This window comes from Triticum urartu, chromosome 1A (assembly GCF_056163025.1).
Source record: "Triticum urartu cultivar PI428250 chromosome 1A, HENAU_Tu73, whole genome shotgun sequence".
NCBI lineage: Eukaryota > Viridiplantae > Streptophyta > Magnoliopsida > Poales > Poaceae > Triticum > Triticum urartu.
This window is the reverse complement of record NC_141873.1, coordinates 466,534,392-466,558,216: the sequence shown is the minus strand read 5'-3', so window position 1 is coordinate 466,558,216 and position 23,825 is coordinate 466,534,392. Positions and strand designations below refer to the sequence as shown.

General features: G+C 50.8%; 3 protein-coding genes across 6 annotated transcripts; 2 read left to right on the top strand and 1 right to left on the bottom strand.

Annotated features, from left to right (window-relative positions):
• Positions 1-255: 255 nt before the first annotated feature.
• Positions 256-3,222, top strand: LOC125519207 (protein NRT1/ PTR FAMILY 5.10-like). The gene is made up of 3 exons (XM_048684084.2): positions 256-517; positions 622-839; positions 1,690-3,222. The coding sequence occupies exons 1-3, from the start codon at positions 271-273 to the stop codon at positions 2,977-2,979; spliced, it is 1,755 nt and encodes a 584-aa protein (XP_048540041.2). The 5' UTR covers positions 256-270; the 3' UTR covers positions 2,980-3,222.
• A 7,704-nt stretch (positions 3,223-10,926) lies between these two features.
• LOC125519472 (protein NRT1/ PTR FAMILY 5.10) lies at positions 10,927-17,714 on the top strand. 4 transcript variants are annotated; one of them, XM_048684270.2, is made up of 5 exons: positions 10,927-11,155; positions 11,254-11,471; positions 12,859-13,085; positions 13,187-13,404; positions 16,321-17,714. In XM_048684270.2, the coding sequence occupies exons 1-5, from the start codon at positions 11,071-11,073 to the stop codon at positions 17,631-17,633; spliced, it is 2,061 nt and encodes a 686-aa protein (XP_048540227.2). In that variant the 5' UTR covers positions 10,927-11,070; the 3' UTR covers positions 17,634-17,714. The 4 variants fall into 4 exon arrangements, with proteins under 4 accessions (XP_048540227.2, XP_048540243.2, XP_048540238.2 ...); XM_048684286.2 differs by lacking the exons at positions 12,859-13,085; positions 13,187-13,404 and having other exon boundaries at positions 10,932-11,155; XM_048684281.2 differs by lacking the exons at positions 11,254-11,471; positions 12,859-13,085 and having other exon boundaries at positions 10,945-11,155.
• A 479-nt stretch (positions 17,715-18,193) lies between these two features.
• Positions 18,194-20,173, bottom strand: LOC125519541 (amidophosphoribosyltransferase, chloroplastic). The gene has a single exon (XM_087525692.1). It carries the CDS (start codon positions 20,025-20,027, stop codon positions 18,387-18,389), a length of 1,641 nt encoding a protein of 546 aa, XP_087381818.1. The 5' UTR covers positions 20,028-20,173; the 3' UTR covers positions 18,194-18,386.
• Positions 20,174-23,825: the final 3,652 nt, after the last annotated feature.

Below are 23,825 nucleotides of genomic sequence, written 5' to 3'. Positions count from 1 at the left end.
ACTTCCTTAAAGGGAGAGGAAGTCCGGTTTGTCTCATCCCTGGGAATTTTAACATTTCCTTTTGATGTGAAGTTAGATGTATTATGAAATCTAAAAAAGGTCTATTACACCCCGAAGTGAAATGAGTAATAGCGGGTTTCCAAAAATGAAGTAAAAAGTAACGTGCTGTCTTCCGTAAACGGTCTTGCTAAATCTCAGTCGAGCGAGAACTAGCCACACTCTTCCGCAAAAGCCAAAACCGTGCCCTCTCTCTAAAAAAAACAGTGCCAAATGGGACTCCTCCGAACTGAAGAATGCATCACGGTCACCACCTCCTCTCCACCGGTACAAGAAGCCTCTTCAAGTCAACGTCTAATCAGAATCAGCGAGGAGCTCACACCCACCGCACTCCCGCTTCCCAGCCGGCCATCCAGCATGGCGCCGGAGTCGGACTCCGGCTCCTCCGCCCCCCTCCTTCGCGCCGGATCGGGCCACCGCCACGCCACCGGCGGCTGGAGGTCGGCTCTGTTCATAATCTGTAAGCCCGGCCGCAAATCCCTCACTCGATCGAGCTCGCTCCTAGCTTGTTTGCTCGATTCGATTTGCTAAATTTACGCCTTTTGGGGGGGTTGGGAAATCCAGGGGTGGAGGTGGCGGAGCGGTTCGCGTACTACGGCATCTCCTCCAACCTCATCAGCTACCTCACCGGCCCGCTCGGGGAGAGCACGGCCGCCGCCGCCGCGGCCGTCAACGCGTGGTCCGGCACCGCGTCCATGCTGCCGCTGCTCGGCGCCGCCGTCGCCGACTCGTGGCTCGGCCGGTACCGCACCATCGTCGCCTCCTCCGTGCTCTACGTCACGGTCAGCCTAGCAACTCAGCCCCCTCTGAAATCCCTTCCTCCATTGTCAACTATACTCTTCAGTTGATCCCTCTGTAGTCTCTGCGCCATTAGATTGGATCATCGGAATTCACTGATATTTTTTGTCCGACATTATCAGTCCCGTCCGCCACTTGCGTGCGACTTCAGATCGCACAAATCCCGCACAAATGGCGCAAATAAATTGTGTACTATAGTATAGTATAGATTAGTGCTCGCGCATAGGGGTGTTTTGGATCCGGGGTAAGCAGAGACAGCAACTAGTGCTTGGCATGACAGCGATTCACAGTGAGTTAAAAACGAGAGCCCAAGCAAACTCCGTTTCCTCCATCCTTCTCTCATTCGTCACGTTTGTCTAGCTACTCTGCTTCTGATCTTTCCAACTCAGCTGAAACAGTGACACTTTCACTTCTGCAGCACCTGTTTTCCACATGTTTTTGTTCAGTGGGACGTACACCCACACGCCTGGTCAGTCATTTTCAGTGGTTTAGCGATCAAAACTTGATGATCCGTGATATGATATGACCGTGACGGCATGCACACGTACATGTTCGCCTGGTCTGGAAGGCCGATACGGCACTCTTGATCGTGCCTTTCTGGCCTCTGTTCTGCGAAAGAAGCTAACACCTGCGCCGTCGGGTTGCTTGCCAGAGCGATCCGTATCAAGTTATTCAGTTTTCAGAAACAAAAAGTTGAATTCGCTAGCCCGTCGTCAAGATAGCGCAACATTGATATTCACAATTTTATTTATTTTTCAAAACTAGTTGGTTTTGCACGGGAAAGTAAAAATTCAGAAACTCACAAATGCGAACTGACAATCGGCACTTCTGCAGGGCCTGGGCATGCTGACGCTCTCGTCCATGTTCCCGTCGCCCAAGAGCCAACAGTGCAACTTCACGGCCGACGGCCGGCGAGAATGCCCGCCTTCCTCCCTCCAGACGGCCTTCTTCTACGTCTCGCTCTACCTGGTGGCCATCGCGCAGAGCGGCCACAAGCCCTGCGTGCAGGCCTTCGGCGCCGACCAGTTCGACGTGACGGACCCCGGCGAGTCGTCGTCGCGAGGCTCCTTCTTCAACTGGTGGTACTTCGGGGTCTGCGGGAGCGCCACCGTGACCGTCGCGATCATGAGCTACGTCCAGGACAACGTCAGCTGGGGCCTCGGCTTCGGCGTGCCGTGCGTGATCATGCTGCTCGCGCTCGTCGTCTTCCTGCTCGGCACCAGGACGTACCGGTTCTACGACTCCGGCCACGGCGAGGGCGCCAGCGCGTTCTCGCGTGTCGGCAAGGCCGTCAAGGCATGGCGCAAGAGGTCGCCGGAGGGTGGCGCCCTGGTGCAGCACGGTGACTGCGCGGAGGACGACGTGCTCATGGAGGAGGTGAGGGGCCTGGCGAGGCTGTTCCCGATCTGGGCGACGTGTCTGCTCTATGGCGTGGTGTTCGCGCAGCCGCCGACGCTGTTCACGAAGCAGGCGGCGACGCTTGACCGGAGGATCGGGTCGTCGTCGTTGGAGGTGCCGCCCGCGGCGGTCCAGTGCTTCTTGGGCGTCAGCGTCATCGCGTGCATCGTGCTGTACGACCGCGTCCTGGTGCCCGTGGCGCGCAGGATCACCGGCGTGGCGTCGGGCATCACCATGCTCCAGCGGATCGGCACGGGCATGGCCCTCGCCCTCTCCGCGCTCGTGGCCGCCGCGCTGGTGGAGATGAGGCGGCTCGGCGCGGCGAGGGACGCCGGCGTGGTCGATCAGCCCGGCGCGGTGGTGCCCATGAGCCTGTGGTGGATCGTGCCGCAGTACGTGCTCCTGGGCGCGGCGGACGTGTTCGCCATGGTCGGCATGCAGGAGTTCTTCTACGACCAGATGCCCGCCGAGCTCAAGAGCCTCGGGCTCGCGCTCTACCTCAGCGTCCTCGGCGTCGGCAGCTTCATCAGCAGCTTCCTCATCTCGGTCATCGACGGGTTGACGAGGAGGGGCGGCGGGACGAGCTGGTTCGCCGACAACCTCAACAGGGGCCATCTTGATTACTTCTACATGCTCCTTGCCGCTCTCAGCGCGCTGGAGCTTCTTGCTTTCCTCTACTTCTCGGCGGCTTACGTTTACAAGAGAAAGCTTGTCAATGTTCACTGAGCGAGACTGATACATCCGTCTATGTACAATGGATCTGTGGCCAGGTATACAGTACAATTGCAAGCAGCATCAGTAAAGTTATAGTAGACGAGTACGCTGACCACCGACCTAACTTTAGAGAGGGGAAGTCAATGTGCTACAGTGCTCGTCTAGTGTAATATGAAGAAGGGATGTTACAGACTATTAGCAAGTTATTTAATTTTGGTAATTATTGTATATATAAAAAATCCAAAATTAATTTTATCTCGCCGTCAACTTGTTTGTATGTAATTACTATGAATGTGCATACTAGATCTGTAATTTAAAAATTAATTTAAGTTATTTTAGCCTTAATTGTATGGATTAACAGAAAGAAAGTTAGGGTACTGTAGCTTCTCTAACATCTTTGTGTATGTTAGAGGATCCAGTTCCATCTACTTCATCCATTAAAAATAAGTGTCGCAGTTTTGAATGGTGGTTAGTTTGAACTGAGGTCGGAGGTTGACGGTGATAGATCTCTTTGGATCGTGTAGGCTAGATCTTTCCGGTAACCTACCTTCCTTGGGTGCGGATGAGCTCGATCCAGAGCCGGCCATGGTGAAGTAGAGGCCGGTGATAGCAGAGAGATCGAGATGGAGAGGTGGCAGTGGTGCTTCCCGTGAGCACTGCGATTGCCCTAGATCGGAAGGGATATCGGTGGGGAGTCTGGCGGCGCGGTTAACCTCGTACCGTGTGCCCCGGCCCCCACCTCTCTATATATCGCAGGTCATAGGGGCCCACCAACCATAAGAGGGTTGGGCGCCCCCGATCAGGGCGCGAATAGATCAGGGCCCGATGGGCCGTTGGGCCCACTCGGTGGAGAGATCAACCTAACATTCTCCCCCTTGATCTCAACTTTTCCTTTTAACCTTATACTTTCTAGTTTATTTGTTTCATCACATATTGGTACATAGAGCATGTTTCATCGTCACAGCTTAATTGCCGTTAGAATCATACAGCTACAACATACGTTATGATCAGAAGCAAATTCTGTTCCTTTTGGGCCTATCCAGGAATCATAAGGCTTTCCCTTAAACCCATGCCGGCTATGAGTTCCTTGAACACATTGGGTGGTAAGCCTTTCGTTAGCGGATCCGCAAGCATATCCTTTGTCCTTATATGCTCGAGACTTATAGTTTGATCCTGGATTTTATCTTTCACAACATAATACCTTATCTCTATTGTTTTGGCAGCATTACTCGACTTGTTGTTTTGAGCGTAAAATACTGCGGGTTGGTTGTCGCAGTACATCTTTAGTGGTTTGTGAATACAATCTACCACTTTCAAGTCGGGTACAAATTTCTTTAGCCATATCGCCTGCCCCGTGGCTTCGAAGCATGCTATGAATTCTGCATACATCGTGGATGATGCAACTATTGACTGTTTGGAGCTTTTCCACGAAATAGCTCCCCCAGCGAGAGTGAAGACGTATCCTGACGTGGATTTTCTATCATCTCTGTCCCCCGCAAAATCTGCGTCTGAATACCCTTTTATCTCTAAGGAATCACTTCTCCTGTATATTAGCATGTAGTCCTTCGTGCCTTGCGCATAACGCAATGCTTTCTTTATCATCTTCCAGTGCTCCATGCCTGGATTCTCTTGATATCTACCGAGTACCCCGGTGATAAAAGCTAAGTCAGGGCGAGTGCACACTTGTGCATACTGTAAGCTACCAACTGCCGAAGCATATGGTACTGCTTTCATTTGATCGATCTCATACTGGTTCTTGGGACATTGGAATTTCTCAAAACTATCGCCCTTCACTATAGGAGCAGGTGTGGCTTTACTCGCATGCATGTTATACCTTTTAAGAACCTTTTCTAAATATGCTTTCTGCGATAGTCCTAAGACTCCATTGTTTCTATCTCGATGAATTTCTATGCCCAAAACATATGATGCTTCACCAAGGTCTGTTATGTCAAAATTTAAGGATAAGAACTTCTTTGTTTCTCGTAGTAGACTAACATCACTGCTAGCAAGCAGGATATCATCCACATACAAGATTAGGAAAATATATTTCCCATTTTTAAACTTTGCATAAATGCAATTATCCTCAATATTTTCTTTAAATCCAAAACTTTTAATTGTTTCATTAAACTTTAGATACCACTGTCGAGAGGCTTGTCTTAATCCATAAATGGATTTCTTCAGGCGGCATCCCATATTTTCCTTGCCTTTCATGATAAAACCCTTAGGCTGTTTCATGTAGACATTTTCTTTTAAATCACCATTCAGAAATGCCGTCTTAACATCCATTTGATGTAATTCTAAATCAAAATGAGCAACTAATGCCATTATGATTCTGAAGGAATCCTTACATGAGACTGGAGAAAATGTCTCATTGTAATCTATCCCTTCTCTTTGTGTAAATCCTTTTGCCACGAGTCGTGCTTTATACTTTTCTATGTTCCCTTTAGAGTCATACTTAATTTTGTAGACCCATTTACAGCCTACTGTTTTGGCTCCTTTAGGAATTTCCTCTAAGTCCCAAACATCTTTGGAACTCATCGATTTCATCTCGTCTTCCATTGCCTTCATCCACATCGATGAATGAGGACTTCTCATGGCTTCTTCATATGAGGTGGGATCTTTTTCCATATGAACCGTTTCTGTGTTATAAAATTTAAAGTCAGTAGAAATAGCTGACTTTCTTGGTCTTGTAGACCTTCTTAGGGCCTCATTTTCTGGCACGTTCTGTGCCTCAACTTCTGGCACTTCTTCTAAAATTTGCTGTTGCACCTCCCTTTCATGCTCAACAACGGGTTCAGTCGGCTCCTGACGGACAGGTTCCGGGTCTACCCCCAAGGTTGTCATGGGTGGAGTTGCAACTGGTAGTGAGAAAAATGGCTCCTGAATCATCGGATTAGGTGCATGCACCCTCTTCTACTCAAGATCAATTTTCCGAGCTACCAAGCTCCCCCTCATCATTTCGTCCTCAAATAAGACTGCATGTCTCGTTTCTACAAACTTTGTATATCTGTCTGGGCAGTAGAAACGAAAACCTTTTGATCTGTCTGGATAGCCAATGAAGTGGCAACTTACTGTTTTGGGATCTAACTTTGCAATGTTTGGATTAAACATTTTGGCCTCAGCAGGGCACCCCCACACCCTGAAGTGTTGTAGGGAGGGTACCCTTCCTGTCCATAGCTCGTACGGTGTTTTGGGCACCGACTTGCTTGGAACTCTATTGAGAATGTGAATGGCGGTTTTAAGCACCTCCATCCATAATCCCAATGGCAAGTTGGAATAACTCATCATGCTGCACACCATATCCATAAGTGTACGGTTGCGCCTTTTAGCTACTCCATTCTTTTCTCCCAGAGTGGGATACATTAAAAGCACGTGAGTTATCATATCTTTCTCTTGCCAGAATTTCTCCCGCCATACAGGATTTTTGACATAATATTATGTCAGCTTTACCCCGTTACGCAGGTATTTTTCCCAAACTTTTCCCGCCATGCAGGTTTTATCATAATCATCTTTTCCCGCCATGCGGGTAATTCCATGTAAGGGAACATAAATGATAGAATTGGCTCTTTTGACTGCATATTCAATCATCAAATTTAGGAATAAATCCGAATGCTCTTTGACACACATGCTTGATCCGACGTTGGTCAAATTAAACACGCATGTTGCTTGTTTCATCTCAAATCATGTTGATTAAAAAAAAACTTCTTCATAGAGAGTACATGAAAGACATTCATCAACCAAGACTCTCAATGATCTATCTCTTTTCTTTTTATGCCATTCTTTAGAGAGAACATACTCCCTCACGTTATGACCTTTCTTGGTCATCTTTTGGGTCACAAGTACCCAGCCATTCGCTTTCACGAATGAAAGCATGCAAAACTTTTAGTCTGAGAAAACTTAGCCAATAATCAACAATAATGGGCATAAAAAATAACCCTACGTTGGTCTGGTTAAAAGAAATGCACGTTAAACTTTTGAAACTTTCTTTTATGTTCTAAATCACCATTGTGGCAGAATTAGAATAAACATCATCCTTATACATTAATTCCATATCACCGTTGGGCAGAAATGGCAATAATGCATATAACTCATAAACAATGTGATGATAGTATTTCTATTAAACAACTTTGCTAAGAATTAATCATCACCATCAACTTTATTGCAGCGGGAACAAGAAATATACATTCCTCTAGTTCAAGAGCATTTCTTGATCTTTATCCGTTCTCTGAAAATTGACCACTTGGATACAAAATTTATCAGAGATTTAAACTTTAAACATAAGACTCATAAAATTATAGCACTGTTATCATCAACGTTGGTCAGAAAATAACAATACCATATTTTAACTTTAAAACAAATATCTTTCTTTTGTCATAGTGGAAACTATCTACATCTTATTTCACCCACAGGGGAAAAACATTGCTTAGGGCATTCCTTCCAATTAAACTTTCCCGTTGGTTCCAATTTAATTGGAGGATAAAACTTATACTTTGCAGTGGAAACTTTACAATTTTCTATTAAAAAACAATCTGTACTCTTTTACTCTCTAAGAAATTTTAACCAGTTGGTTAAAAAATGCATTACAGAAGCAACAATTTAATCTTTTACTTTAGTTCTATTCACTTTTAAAAGAGCACTTTTATTTTCAATAATAAACATGATCATGTTATTAACAACGTTGGTCATAAAAATAACATAATCATATTAATTCGAATAATCACTTTAATGTGATCTATAAAAAATAATTCTCTCTAAACTTTATCCCTTTATAAAAGCACACTATTAAACATTTACGCAGCAGAAAACATGAAAATAAATTCATGAACTTTTAATTCTTTTCTGAAAATTTCAATTTTATTTTCAGAGACTTCTCTATTTTTTTCTTTTTCAGAAACCTTGCAACTTTTTCTTTCCTATTTTCTGAACATAATTTTTCGTTGGAAAAATAATGCACAGAAAGGACTATCTAAAATCTGCCAAAAAACTGGACAAAAACTATTAAAACGTCAAACGTACAGCTGGCCCGGCGCGTGAAGCTGCTGGCCTCGGCCTAGCGCAGCCCAGCCGCCCTTGGCTCAGCGCAGCCCAGCCGCGCGGCGGCGCCCGCAGCTGCTGGGCTCGGCCCAGCGCGCGTGGCTGCCCCCGCCGCCGACGGCCTCCTTTTCTTTCGGCCCAGCGGCCCACTGTGGCGCTAGGGTTTGGATCTCAACCGTCCATCGCAATCCGACGGCCAGCCGTTGATATCGCTGGATCAAAAACGCCCAGCCGGCTTGACCGCCCGAACCCTAGCCTCATTCCATTTCTCCTCTCCACCTCGCACGCGCCACTCGCCTCAGTCCCGCACGGGACTTCGCCGGCAACGGCGCCGAGCGCCACCGCGCCAGCCGCCGACGGCGACGTACGCCGCCGTGCCGCGCGAGCCCTTTTCCCCTTCCTCCTTTGGCAGGGAGGGAGAGCGACGGCTGTGCCTCCTCTGTTGCCTCTCTCATGACGCAGAGCTCGGGGCTGCGCCCCGGCCGCCCGGTCCGGCCGCCGGCGACGGCGGCGGAAGCCACCGCGCCGCGTGCGCCTCCATCTCCTTCCCTTTCTCAATCCCTTTCTTCATTCTTTCCCCCATTCACCACCGCCTCCTCTCTGTGTCACCGAGGACGAAGACGGCGTGAAGCAGCGGTGCCCCTTCTGCCCCCCTTGCCGGTGTGCGCGAGCTCCCGATGGAGAGCGCGCCGCTGTCAAGCGGTGCGGTGGTGGTGCCCTTTTGCCCCCTTGGGAGGCTGTGTTCTTCTTCCCCGCACCTCGGCTTGCCGATGCGTGTGGGGATCGAGAGGAACGGCGCGGCTGAAGTGGCGGCGCACTTTGCCGGCGAGGCCCGAGGCTCTCTGCCGGTGAACTTTCCTTTGCCCTCTGATTAGGGTTCTTGGGGAGGGGATCTCTTTTTCTTTCTCTGTTTTATCTTTTTACCGAAAATCTTCTAACCAAGATGGCCTGATACCATTGATAGATCTCTTTGGATCGTGTAGGCTAGATCTTTCCGGTAACCTACCTTCCTTGGGTGCGGATGAGCTTGATCCAGAGCCGGCCATGGTGAAGTAGAGGCCGGTGATAGCAGAGAGATCGAGATGGAGAGGTGGCAGTGGTGCTTCCCGTGAGCACTGCGATTGCCCTAGATCGGAAGGGATATCGATGGGGAGTCTGGCGGCGCGGTTAACCTCGTATCGCAGGTCACAGGGGCCCACCAACCATAAGAGGGTTGGGCGCCCCCGATCAGGGCGCGAATAGATCAGGGCCCGATGGGCCGTTGGGCCCACTCGGTGGAGAGATCAACCTAACAGACGGGAGCCTAGTCTCCGGCGAGAAAATCTGCCAAGGTCATTGCGAGCTTGGCAGAGCAGCTCCCTACTACTTCTAGATCTCCCTCCTCCAGCTTCTCCTAGGCGTTTCACTTTCCGTTTTTTCTGTGTTGTTAACTTGTTATGTCAGTATTTTCTCCTCCTCGCCATCTTCCTCTAAATATTCGTATTTTCAGGGGGGCCTCCTTCTCCCCGCGGACATCCTCGCTTAGCTCAAGGGGTTGAAAGTATAAACATTGAAGTTTACAAAAGCCTAAACATGACATATTTGCATGGTTCATTTTACCCATAAGCTCAAAGTAGCTTCTCCTTACGTGGACAATATATTGGTCTACAGGCCCGTCGATGAGGGGGGCCAAACTGGCCGACCGCACAGGGCCCCCCAAAATCATGGGCCCCCGATCAGAGAAAAAAAATGGAAGGTAAGCCTAGGTTCTGTCCCGCACGTCCGTATGCAAGTCGATCGAAGTTGTCTTTCGCAATATGTGAGACGCCTGCTTCGGGCTGAGCCATTGTGTCGAGACCCACTACCAATCCTCCGCCCACATCCCCCAGTCCTACCCTAGCACGCAGGCGCCGCCTCTTGCCATCTCCATGCTCCCGTTCCACGAATCAATGCCGATGTGGTCTGTTGCAGACCGCCGCCGGTTAGTTGCTCCGCCCTAGCGCCATGGCACTGTTATTGGCAATGCTCCCCGACCTCCGACTGGCGGTCCTGCCGCTGCCGCCAGGTGCTGGCCCTGCCTCCGCTAAGCCCAAGGCAAGCTGCGCCTCCAAAGCCGAGAAACACCTTCTCCTCGACCATGGATCCGTGGGTAATTTCTTGGATGAAAACAGGCAAACAACAATCAAAGATGCATTTGAATTGACATGATGTGTGTTTATTTCTAGATCAATCGACACATTTGAACATTGAACTGTATTGAATTGAAAAAGAGCTGCGTGTATGTCTGAATTAAACACAAAATGGATGCCTTTTGGTATCGACTTTATTTCATGTTACAGAAAAATAAGATGAAAATATATTTCATTGGCACTCTGCAACAATAGGAGTGTCTACACATGGGAGGTGTGGATGAAGCAAACTATTGATTTGGTATTCTTTTGTATCCCTTATTTTTATTTTTATTTTTTTCCATATTTTATCTATTTTGTTGAGATTCAGTTCTACATATTTTGTGCAGCCGAGCTAATTTTTTGATGCTTTTGCATGAAGTAGTTGTTGGATAATTCTTTAGCTATACAAAATTTTGAAAATGTAGGTCCCATTTTGTATTTCGTCCCGGGCCCCCAAATTTCTGGAGACGGCCCTGCTAATATTAGTTGATTCCGAGCAATTTTCTATGTATGAACACAAGAGTTAGATTCTAAACACCTTAAATTCGTAAAATGAATAAATTGCATGTGACATCCAAACCTAAAATATTTTGATTGGTATCTTATAAATTAAATTCATATTCTATCCAAATTAGATTGCAATTTAATTCAATGAAATGAACTCATTTTTTGTATTTTCTAAGATAATTCAGATTTGTTGGCGGAATAGTCAAATACTCAAATTCCAACAACAAAAATTATATTAACAAAATACTTTCTTGACCCATGAAGCCCATGTAACACGAGAATCACGCGCCATCTCGTCCCCACCGCTAATCGCTATGCACTAGAACACGACACCTCCTCAAGGCCTTGAAGCCATTATCTGTCAGCCAACCGCGCGCGTCCTCCTCACACACACAGCGCCCGGCAGCTCGCGATGGCTCCAGACCTCGAGCCGCTGCTCCCCCGCGCCGGTCACCGCCCCGCCACCGGCGGCTGGAGGTCGGCTCTGTTCATAATCTGTAAGTCCGCCACGATCTCGCTCTCCTATCTTTGCTTGCTCGGCTCGATTCGCTACTAATCAGGGGTGGGCGCTGCATTCTTTCCGCGGCGACTCAAGGGGTGGAGGTGGCGGAGCGGTTCGCGTACCACGGCATCTCGGCCAACCTCATCAGCTACCTGACCGGCCCGCTCGGGGAGAGCACGGCGGCCGCCGCCGCGGCCGTCAACGCGTGGTCGGGCGCCGCGTCGATGCTGCCGCTGCTCGGCGCCGCCGTGGCCGACTCGTGGCTGGGGCGGTACCGCACCATCGTCGCCTCCTTCGTGCTCTACATCACGGTAAGCTCACCCAGCACAGCACCTCTGATTCGTTCTCCGATGTCGAACACAGCTTTTTCCTCCTGTTCACTCAACTTTTCTGTGGTTCTTCTGAGTTGGTACGGTTAGATCGAACGATAGGAGTTTACTGGTTCAAGAAATCTCGCACTGAGAGTGGCGCATGGAACCATATAGTAGTAACATTTTTTGTTTTATCAGTTTAGACGCAACTGCCTACTAGCGTATTATCGTTGACAGGGATGCTTCATCGTTTTGATCCGGTGGAAGTCCGGAGCTCGGCGCGGCCGGCAGGCGGCTTCGCACGGCCGAGCCTCGCGGCCGTCGGGCGGCCGGCCGGAGTGGCGCGCCTCCACTTACTCCGGCGGGGGGCCTAGGCTAGGAAGCACCGTAGCCCATCGTAGACCTCCGGGGAAGGGTTTAGGCCAGCCGCAGCCGCTGGAGAAGCTTTGATTCGGCGGCGGCCGAAAAAGAATCGCCGACTATGGGCGTCGGGCCCGGCAGGCGGGCGAGTCGGGCTGGTGGCGGCTGATCACGCGGAAGTGAAAGGAATGGCAATTGGGCGGTTACGCGAGGTCGTGTTTTTACATCTTCACATGGTGGAGATGTAAATTTGTACCGTGAATTGTTGTGGTTTATATCTCTTAGGGATGGAGGTGTAATTTTTTTTACATCTACACCATCTATTAGAGAGGTGTTTTTGACCCTCAAAAATGCAAAAGTTAGGTATTTTTGAATCTACATCTGGAGCCCAGTCTCTGGCGAGAAATTCTGCCAATGTCATCGCGAGCGTGGCAGAGCATCTCTCTACTTCTAGATCTCCCTCCTCCAGCTCCTCCTCGGTGTTTCACTCACCATTTTTTCTGTGTTATTATGTTAGTATTCTCTCATGCTCGCCATCTCCCTCTAAATATTCATATTTTCAGGGGCTTCTCTCCTCCCCGCGGACATCCTTGTGTAGCTCCAGAGGTTGAAAGTATAAACATCGAGTTTACAAAAGCCTAAACATGATATATTTGCATGGTTCATTTTACCCATAAGCTCAAAGTAGCTTCTCCATACGTGGACAGTATATTGGTCTAATATTAGTTGATTCCAAGCAATGTGTATGCACACAAGATTTATATTCTAAACACTAAAATTTTGTAAAATGAATAAATTGCATGTGACATCCAAACCACCTAAAATATTTTGAATTGGAATGTTATAAATTAAATTCATATTATATCCAAATTAGATTGCAATTTAATTCAATGAAATGAACTCAATTCTTTTATTTTCTAACATAAGTCACGTTTGTTGGCGAATTAGTCAAATACTCCAACAACAAAAATTATATTAATAAAAGACTTTCTTGATCCATGAAACCCATGTATAACACGAGAAACAGAATCACCAGGCGCGCCATCCCGTCCCCACCGGTGATCGCTATGCATTAGAACACGACACCTCCTTCTCAAGGTCTTCAAGCCATCACCTGTCAGCCCACCGCGCGCATCCTCCTCACACACACAGCGCCCCGGCCGCTACCCATGGCGCCAGACCCCGAGCCGCTCCTCCCCCGCGCCGGCCACCGCCCCGCCACCGGCGGCTGGAGGTCGGCTCTGTTCATCATCTGTAAGCCTGCCACGATCTCGCTCCCCCCTAGCTTTGCTTTCTCGGCTCGATTCATTCGCTAATCAGGGGTGGGCGCTACATGCTTTCCGCGGCGACTCAAGGGGTGGAGGTGGCGGAGCGGTTCGCGTACTACGGCATCTCCTCCAACCTCATCAGCTACCTCACCGGCCCGCTCGGCGAGAGCACGGCCGCCGCCGCCGCGGCCGTCAACGCGTGGTCGGGCGCCGCGTCGATGCTGCCGCTGCTCGGCGCCGCCGTCGCCGACTCGTGGCTCGGGCGGTACCGCACCATCGTCGCCTCCTCCGTGCTCTACATCACGGTCAGCTAACCCTGCACAACACCTCTGATTCGTTCGTCGATGTCGAACACAGCTTTTTCCTCCTGTTCAGTCGTCCAACTTTTCTGTGGTTCTTCTGAATTGGGTCCAGTTAGATCGTTTACTGGTTCAAAAAATCTCGCACGAGTGGCGCATGGAACCATATAGTAGTAACATTTTTTGTTTTATCAGTTTAGACGCAACTGCCTACTAGAATATTATCGTTGACAGGGATGCCTCATCGTTTTGATCCGGCGGAAGCGGAGACGCCACACGCGTACTGCTCCCCACGTCGCTGTGCTCATAAATCAGCTGAACCGGTCTTCCAAGAAAGAATGCTGAGCTGAACTATAAACCTTTTGTTTTCTGAGACCGTACTATATTTTTTTCTTGAAACACATGATCATCACCGGATCGAGGTTTTCAGATCATCTTTAGCGCTTTAGCTCGTGCCGAGCTGCAAAAATATATTTATGCGTCCTTTTAGGTGAAGCAGTAGCGCGGAAACTTTTTTAAAAGTGCACCCGCCCCCATGTTCCATAGCGGCCTAGCCTAATCAAGAGCTTCAAACTTTCTGAGTGTTTGATTGTAACCATGTACTCCCTCCATCCTCTTGAATACTTATCGCGGAAATGGGTGTATCTAGATGTATTTTTAATTTTAAATACATCCATTTCTACAACAAGTAATTTGGGATGGAGGGAGTATTAGGTAGTCCGGCCTGCATCTTATTTGGGACAGAGGGAGTACTAGGTACTAGGTAGTCCGGCATGCATGTTGCTTCCGGTGCACAATTGAATCTACACAATCTAATCAATTCGGAGTAGCAACCGCCAAAAAAAAACTAACCGCTATAATAAAATAAAATATGCACAACCGCATGTACTTGATTGTTGGCCGGAGGTGGAGCGGGAGTGGATGGTGATGGAGCAAACCCCACGAGATCGGCACCATCCACGCCCCTGCCGCGGCTGGTGTCTCAGGAACATCATCCAAACTCCCCGCCTTCAAAACCCCATAAAAGTCATTCAGTGGCCTAGACGGAGCCCCATGAAACCTCACCCAAATCTCATGCAGCGGTAGACCCTCAGGCTCACGGCTAGACCACTCCTCGAATTCGAGAAAACATGTATTGTCCGGTACCTCACAAATACTATAAACACCATGAGACGAGCCCGATCTTCCTTCCTTGTGAAGTCCACCTTAAAGACATTTTCTTCTATCAACACAAGAGTCCAACGAAACTCCGCCGGAACAAGTTTCTTAAGTTGCTGCAACACTTGCTCCTCCGAGAGAGAACCTCCTGATACATGCACAAGCCCAATCCTCGTGCTTTCAAGGCATCGCCTGCTTGAGTTGGAACACGAACATGGGTTTCGAAGAACATCAATTTAGAGCTGCACGCCCATAAGTCGTAACCACTGTTTTAAGCATCGTGAGAAGTAGCCAGACATCAGTTTTATGACACGGCTTCAAGCAATTATCACACAACTCGGCATTACAGTCGACTACAAAGTGACCAACCTCCCCCACAACGGAAACAATATGTTTTTTCCTTTTTATCACCACCTCACTTGATTGGTCCACCTCTGAATTCACTCTCCCTTTGTCATGAACAGTAGTCGAAGAAGCCACTCCCTCAAGCGGCACCACCTCTGAATTCTCTCTCCCTTTGTCCTGAACAATAGTCGAAGAAGCCACTCCCTCAAGCGGCACCACCTCTGAATTCTCTCTCCCTTTGTCCTGAACAATAGTCGAAAGAAGCCACTCCCTCAAGCGGCACCACCTCTGAATTCTCTCTCCCTTTGTCCTGAACAATAGTCGAAGAAGTCACTCCCTCAAGCGGCACCACCTCTGAATTCTCTCTCCCTTTGTCCTGAACAATAGTCGAAGAAGCCACTCCCTCAAGCGGCACCACCTCTGAATTCTCTCTCCCTTTGTCCTGAACAATAGTCGAAGAAGCCACTCCCTCAAGCGGCACCACCTCTGAATTCTCTCTCCCTTTGTCCTGAACAATAGTCGAAGAAGCCACTCCCTCAAGCGGCACCACCTCTGAATTCTCTCTCCCTTTGTCCTGAACAATAGTCGAAGAAGCCTACACTGCCGCAAGCGCCGCATCAGGCAGCAGAGCCACCGGCTGCCCCGGTGCCTATTGCCACGTCAAGTTCATTCTACACTGCTACAATAGTCGAAGAAGCCTACACTGCCACGTCAAGTTCATTCTGTGACAAAGTTCGTTCAAAGGGTCAGAATAGTGATTTCAGCCTGCACCAGATACGTTCTCGCGCAACGGGTGTGCAGCATACTCGTGTCCTTCATCCGAAGAGGACAATCCCATGTACCTTTGGTCGCAATAAACACCGTATCCATCATAGCATCAATCCTCTCCGCATCAAAGAAGTCCTGCAGAGAGGATTGTACATGTGTTTCATAGATTATTTGGTTTCAATGAAGTTTCTGAAATTTCAGAATTTGTTTTGATTAAATTGTATTCTCTCTGTTCGAAAAAGCTTATCTTTTAAATAGATGTATCTAGCACCAAGTTAGTGCTAGATACATCCATTTGAAAAACAAGGTTCGGACAAGTTTTTTCGGACGGAGGGAATACATAACCCATTTGGTTCGGACATGTTTTGTAGTTTAGTTTCACCAAATCCATGCTCTTCTTTTCATTCAGATTCCTCCCATCTGGCATCTGCCCATTATATATTAAAGGATGGTTTCATAAAATTCGAGCACCCTCTGTGCGGTCCATATGTTGAACGATGAAATTGTGTGGTTATTTTGGAGAAATTGTATCCACACATGCAAAATTCGTGTATGATTCATGCTTCAGTAGTATCCCTAAAGCTTTTAAATTTGAACCATCACAAGGGTTGCTGGTTTCTGTTCTTCTCAACCAAGCTGAAAAATCTGCAGGGCCTCGGGATGCTGGCGCTCTCGTCCATGTTCTTGTCACCGAGCCAACAATGCAAGCTCACCGCGGACGGCCGGGAGGCATGCCCGCGTTCCTCCCTGCAGACGGCCTTCTTCTACGTCTCGCTCTACCTGGTAGCCATTGCGCAGAGCGGCCACAAGCCCTGCGTGCAGGCCTTCGGCGCCGACCAGTTCGACGCGACGGACCCCGCGGAGTCGCTGGCCCGGGGCTCCTTCAACTGGTGGTACTTCGGGATCTGCGGCAGCGCGACGGTGACCATCGCGCTCATGAGCTACGTCCAGGACAACGTGAGCTGGGGCATCGGCTTCGGGGTGCCGTGCGTGGTCATGGTGCTGGCGCTCGCCGTCTTCCTGCTTGGCACCAAGACGTACCGGTTCTACGACGACTCGGCCGACGGCAAGGGCGCCGGCGTGTTCGCCCGTGTCGTGGAGGCCTTCAGGGCGTCGAGAAAGAGATCGCCGGAAGGCGGAGAGCACAGGCATGGCGACCGCGAGGAGGACGCTGCCATCGTGGAGGAGGTGAGGGGCTTGGCGAGGCTGTTCCCGATATGGGCGACGTGCCTGCTCTACGGCGTGGTGTTCGCTCAGCCGCCGACGCTGTTCACGAAGCAGGCGGCGACGATGGACCGGAGGGTCGGGTCGTCGGGGTTCCAGATACCGCCCGCGGCGTTGCAGTGCTTCATGGGCATCAGCATGATCACCTGCGTCGCGCTCTACGACCGCGTCCTGGTGCCCGTGGCGCGCAGGCTCTCCGGCGCCCCCTTGGGTATCACCATGCTCCAGCGGATCGGCACGGGCATGGTCCTGGCCGTGGCCGCGCTGGTGGTCGCCGCGCTGGTGGAGATGAGGCGGCTGAGCACCGCGGTGGACGCCGGCGTGGTGGACCTGCCCGGCGCGGTGGTGCCCATGAGCCTGTGGTGGATCATGCCGCAGTACGTGCTCCTGGGCGCGGCGGACGTGTTCACTATGGTCGGCATGCAGGAGTTCTTCTACGACCAGATGCCCGTGGAGCTCAAGAGCCTCGGGCTCGCGCTCTACCTCAGCGTCCTCGGCGTCGGCAGCTTCATCAGCAGCTTCCTCATCTCGGTCATCGACGGCGCGACGAGGAGGGGCGGAGGGACGAGCTGGATCGCCGACAACCTCAACCGGGGTCATCTCGACTACTTCTATCTGCTCATCGCTGCGCTCACCGCGCTGGAGCTTCTCGCTTTCCTCTACTTCTCAGCTTCTTACGTTTACAAAAGGAAGACTGTCAGTGTTCATTGACACATTGGTCGACGAATTATGTGTACTAGTAAGTTCTATGCTGGCAGTTCCACTATTCATGTGCTGATTCTTCCAGCAGTAACGTTTCAGTTTTACTTTTACTTCTAATATTGCTATGAGCTTACAGTACTAGGGAAGCACAGACACACTTGGACACGGCATTGCTCTTCTTCAGAGCACGGCCAGTCCGAGAACATGGGCGCATAGCGATAACTGCAAGTACCGAAGCATATAAAAAACTTGACTGAACAAAATAGATTCATCCATCCTGAATTCTTGACTCTTGGGTTTTAGCACCGACTTTGCAGTTCAAAGTCGTAGCTGAATATTCAGAAAAGTTTAGATGAGTCGTAGCTGAATATTTAGATAAGTTTAGAAAAGTTTAGTTGTCGCTTTCGCGACCCGTTTCAGAAAAGTTTGCTGAAAGTGTTCCACGTGCTTGCTTGGCAATTTAGATAGATGCCTTTAACTGGGTGTTTCACAAGGTGGATGCAGTGTTGGCAAACTTTGGCCATCTTCGTCAGGCCTGCCCAGTCATGCTTTCCCGGGGGTTGGAGAGGTTTAATCGAAGGTCAACCATTGCAGCAACTTAACTTCTACACCAGGGATAGAATTCATGGCCAAATGATGTTGCAGGCATACATAATTCGCAAGCATGCCCAGGTTTCAGTCGAGCAATGGAGGGGCTCCGGCTCCCTCATTGATGATCTAAGAAAATTCGCAAGCAGAATAACTAACGTTACAGCTGATGCAGAGGAGCTGGGCAGAGCAGAGCTCACCGGTCACTCCTCCTCGAACTCGGCCGCCGGCTCGGGGAGCGTGGGCAGCACGGGGTACTTGCGCGAGAAGCATGCGTCGCAGTAGTCGCCGGCCTCCTCGCCGTAGATGCCGTGCAGCTTGTCCAGCGAGAGGAAGGCGAGGGAGTCGCTGCCGATCTCGCGGCGCACGCCCTCCAGGTCCATCCGGTTCGAGATGAGCTCCCCGTCGCTCGGCGTGTCGATGCCGTACAGGCACGACCCCACCACCGGCGGGCTGGCGATGCGCATGTGCACCTCGCGCGCGCCGGCGTCGCGGAGCAGCCGCACGATCTTGCTCGACGTGGTGCCGCGGACCAGGGAGTCGTCCACCACCACCACGCTCTTGCCACGGATCACGCCGCGCACGGGCGCCAACTTGAGCTTCACGGCCAGGTCCCGGATCGCCTGCGTCGGCTGGATGAAGCTGCGCCCGCTGTAGTGCCACCGGATCAGGCCCTGCTGGAACTCCAGCCCCGACTGGCGCGAGAAGCCCAGCGCGGCGTAGAAGCCAGAGTCGGGAACAGGGATGACCACGTCGGCGCCCGGCGCCGGGGACTCCTCCGCGAGGGCGCGGCCGAAGGCGGTGCGGCGCTCGTGGACGTCGTGCGAGAAGACGACCGAGTTGGGGAGGGAGAAGTAGATGTGCTCGAAGACGCAGGCCCGGCGGGGCAGGCGCGGGACGAGGCAGGCCGAGGAGACGGACATGTCGCGGCGGTCGACCATGACCACCTCCCCGGGCTCCACCTCGCGCTCGTAGGCGGCGTCGATGAGGTCCAGCGCGCAGGTCTCGGACGCGAAGGCGACGGCGCCGTTGGGGAGGCGGCCGAGCACCAGCGGGCGGAACCCGTGCGGGTCGCGCACGGCGAACAGCTTGTCGGCCGTGAGGAAGAGCAGCGAGTAGGCCCCCGCGAGGCGCTCGCAGGCGTCGCAGATGCGCGCCAGCAGCGGTCGCGAGAGCGACGTGGAGATGAGGTGGAGGATGACCTCCGTGTCGGAGGTGGTGTTGAAGATGGAGCCGCGCGCCTCCAGCTTGCTCCGCAGCGCCTGGTAGTTGACGAGGTTGCCGTTGTGCGCCACGGCGACCTGACCGAACCTGTAGCCCGCCAGGAACGGCTGCACGTTCCGCAGGGACGCGGCGGCGCCGGCGGTGGAGTAGCGCACGTGCCCGATGGCGGCGGGGCCGGGGAGCGAGGCGAGCCTGGACGGGTCGCCGAACACGTCGGCGACGAGCCCCAGCCCGGTCACCGACTTGAGCTTGCCGTCGCCCCCGGCGGCGACGATCCCGGCGCCCTCCTCCCCGCGGTGCTGCAGTTTCTGCAGGCCCAGGTAGCAGAGCGAGGAGGCGTCTGGGTGGCCCACGACCCCCACCAGGCCGCACTCCTCGCGCGGGTGGTCGTCGGATTCGTCGTCCGCCCCGTAGGAGAACGGGGTCACGCGGTCCGGCAGGAGCGCCGCCCCGGCTGGTGGCGAAAGGCGGCGGCGCAGAGCGAGTGGGGACGGATTGGGGGCGTGCCTGAGCCGCTGCTGGTGGTGGTGGTGGCTGTGGCGCTTGGAGCCGGAGGTGGCGTGGCGGTGATGGAGGAGGCGCGACGTGGACGGGGCGGTGGCGGCGGCGGCCATTCCCATTCTTGGGCGGCTGATGGGGGGAGGGGATTGCTGGCGGCGGCGGCGGCGGCGGCAGCGAGGGCTTTGGGGGGATGCCCCTCCGAGTGCGGGTCAAGGGGCGGGATTTTAAAGGGGTTTGGTCGGCTCGTGTCCGCCGTAGGATGCGATGTACAACCTGATGAGATACTGAGTGGTGGGGACTGAGGTGTCGAGTATCGAGCACTCGAGAGCGTTGGAGTTGGACCAGTGAAGCAATCGCGGGTCAAGTGGCGCCGTATGGTCCATTTTCTAATTCATCCACTTGAGGACCAAGTTTTTTTTTTTTTGCTTTGTTCTTTTTGAGAATAAATAAATATACCACTCTTTTATTCATCACAAAATATTGTTAAAGAGAGTTTTTCAGATGCAAACCGGAGTTACATTGCACAAAGTAGAATCACCGGAAGAAAAACACAAATGCATATATGAACCGCCCACATTCAACAAATGGCTAACAATGACTAAAGAACAAGACGGAAAATTGCCCGCCAAAATCCTGATGCTGGTGACTACTACGGTCTATTGTTTGATAGAGAACTCTCTGGACAACCGAAAGACTGTCTGAAGTGAAGAAGATGACCTTATGAAAACCTTCTAGACGAGTGAGAGCAACGATGTGTCGAAGCGCTAGTGCCTCAGCTAGTTCTAGCATGCTAACCTCCTCAATGCGCTCGTGACATGCCAACAAGCACAATCGCTGTGGTTTCAGATCACCACGCCCACTCCCATCCGTCGCGAATTTTGAAATGGTGCATTATCAACATTTACGAACATTGTGTCTGTTGACAACGGAACCCATCGAGACACCAAAGGGTTTGGGTGGACATGCATATGAGGTTCGACGGTTTTAAAAGCAGTTCTGCACAATCAACTCCACATAAGCAATACTTTTTTCGGCCACACGATGAGGATGTAGGACCGCACCATTGTTCATGACATCATTCCTCGCCTCCCAAATGTGCCAAATAGTAACCACCAAAGCAGTTGCTTTAACGGGGTGTAGATCTCTGAATAATATCAAAGACCCACTGCTTGATGTTTTAAAAAAAATTCTTGCGACACAAATGGACATGACACCTCTGTTTTCTCCGGCCTCGCCATGCTCATGTGAGGCTGGTTCGCTGTTAGCGTCCTCGTGATCAGAAAACCATAGTCGATCGGTTATGTCAATGCTGCAGTCTGAGATGTTTTATGAAGGAAACAATCCTATGGCGCATGGTCAATGTGGCAGTTGTCATAGACCATGGCAACGAAGTGTATGTCCTTGTGGAGGTGTTGATGGAGCTCCTGATGATATGCATCCCCCGAGTTCCATAGTCTGAACCGGAAGAGGCTGTTTAGGCCAGACGGTGAGGTCGCTGAGATCGGGGGCTTGTCCCGTGTCTCACGCTGAATAGGTGTTAGGCACAGTCGAAGATTGCCATGAGCGTTGGTGGTGAAGGCGACGATGTCGACATAGATTGTGCATATAGGGTGTGCCGGTGGGTTGATGTCGACCCGACCCGCCCTATCAGCAGTAAACGTGAGGGAGCTGAAAATTAGGCTCTCTCCCGGTGGAAGGCCGCCAGAAGTAGAAGAAGATTCGATCCAAGATCAATCTCCAGCCAGCGCCGCTCGTGCTTGGTGCGCCAACTGACGGTGTAAAATACCGTTAGATCCCTAAGTAGGGGTCCAAGCGCAGCTGGAAGTCTTATATCGGAGGTCACACAAAGGGTTTATCTAGGTACCGGCCTTCGAAGAGTAATACCCTAGATCATGCTTGCTTTCTTTATCATGGTGGAGGGATACCTCGTGCCAGTGGGTTACAAATGGTGTATGAGATTGCTACTGAGGAGTTTGTCTGTCTGATAAAAGATACCCTGGGGGGTTGTCCGACCTCCCTTTATATAGACAGGGAGGTCTAGGGTTTGCATGATAGTAGATGCAATCTGGGGCGTCGCCATTGTAACACCCACGATGCGGCAATATCTCCCACGTGTCGGAGCACGACTTAGAGGCATAGCCGCATGGTAGGTTTGTCGCAAGAGGGGTAATCTTCACACAATCCCATGTACTGAATAGAAAGGGATAAAGAGTTGGCTTACAATCGCCACTTCAAACAATACATAAATATCATACGTCATCCAGAATACAATCAAGGTCCGACTACGGAACCAAAATAAAGAAAGACAACCCCAAATGCTAGATCCCCGATCGTCCCAACTGGGCTCCACTACTGATCAACTGGAAACGAAATAACACAACGAACACGATCTTCATCTAGCTCCCATTTGAGCTCGGTTGCGCCACCTGCACTGGTATCATCGGCACCTGCAACTGTTTGGAAGTATCTGTGAGTCACGAGGACTCAGCAATCTCACACCCGCGAGATCAAGACTATTTAAGCTTATGAGTAGGAAAGGGTAGTGAGGTGGAGCTGCAGCAAGCACTAGCATATATGGTGGCTAACATACGCAAATAGGAGCGAGAAGAGAAGCAATGCACCGGTCGTGAACTAGGAGTGATCAAGAAGTGATCCTGAAACTACTTACGTTCAAACATAACTCCAAAACCGTGTTCACTTCCCGGACTCCGCCGGAAAGAGACCGTCATGGCTACACATGCGGTTGATGCATTATAATTAAGTTAAGTGCCAAGTTCTCTACAACCGGATATTAACAAATTCCCATCTGCCACATAACCGCGGGCACGGCTTTCGAAAGTTTAAACCCTGCAGGGGTGTCCCAACTTAGCTCATCACAAGCTCTCACGGTCAACGAAGGATATTCCTTCTCCCAGGAAGACCCGATCAGACTCGGAATCCCGGTTACAAGACATTTCGACAATGGTAAAATAAGACCAGCAAGACCACCCGATGCGCCGACATCCCGATAGGAGCTGCACATATCTCGTTCTCAGGTCAACACCGGATAAGCTAAGCGTACAGGTACCAACATAACCCAAGTTGCCAAGGGACGGTCCCGCACGGTGCTCTGGTTCGGACCAACACTTAGACAAGCAGTAGCCCGGGGGGTTTAAAATAAGATGACCCTCGGGAGAGCGACTCCCAAGGGAAAAGTAGGTGGTGGTGAGGCAAATGGTAAAACCAAGGTTGGGCCTTGCTGGAGGAGTTTTATTCAAAGCGAACTGTCAAGGGGTCACCATAACACCCAACCGTGTAAGGAACGCAAAATCAAGGAACATAACACCGGTATGACGGAAACTAGGGCGGCAAGAGTGGAACAAAACACCAGGCATAAGGCCGAGCCTTCCACCCTTTACCAAGTATATAGATGCATTAATTAAAATAAGAGATATTGTGATATCCCAACATAACCATACAACATGGAACAAACTTAATCTTCACCTGCAACTAGCAACGCTATAAGAGGGGCTAAGCAAAGCGGTAACATAGCCAAACAACGGTTTGCTAGGAAAGGTGGATTAGAGGCTTGACATGGCAAAATGGGAGGCATGATATAGCAAGTGTGTTACGGCATATCTCTCTCAAGGTAGTTTTGGTGATTGATGACAACATGTTTGCGGACTAATCTTGTGCTTTGAATAATTCACAGATTCTCCCCTGGCACGAGACGCCTTCTTCCCCTCGGAGTGTATTTCAAGACGGTGTAGCTCTTTCGTTTCTTTCTCGGTGGACTAGTTGCGTAGAGGGCACCGTACTATCAAGAGGGGGTCCGCTGGGGTTTTGCATGGGTGGAATCATCACGTACACATCAGCTTCTCACCCTCCGAGCATTTCCTGTCCATTGAAGAGTCTCTCCTCTCTTCCTTGTCCTGTCT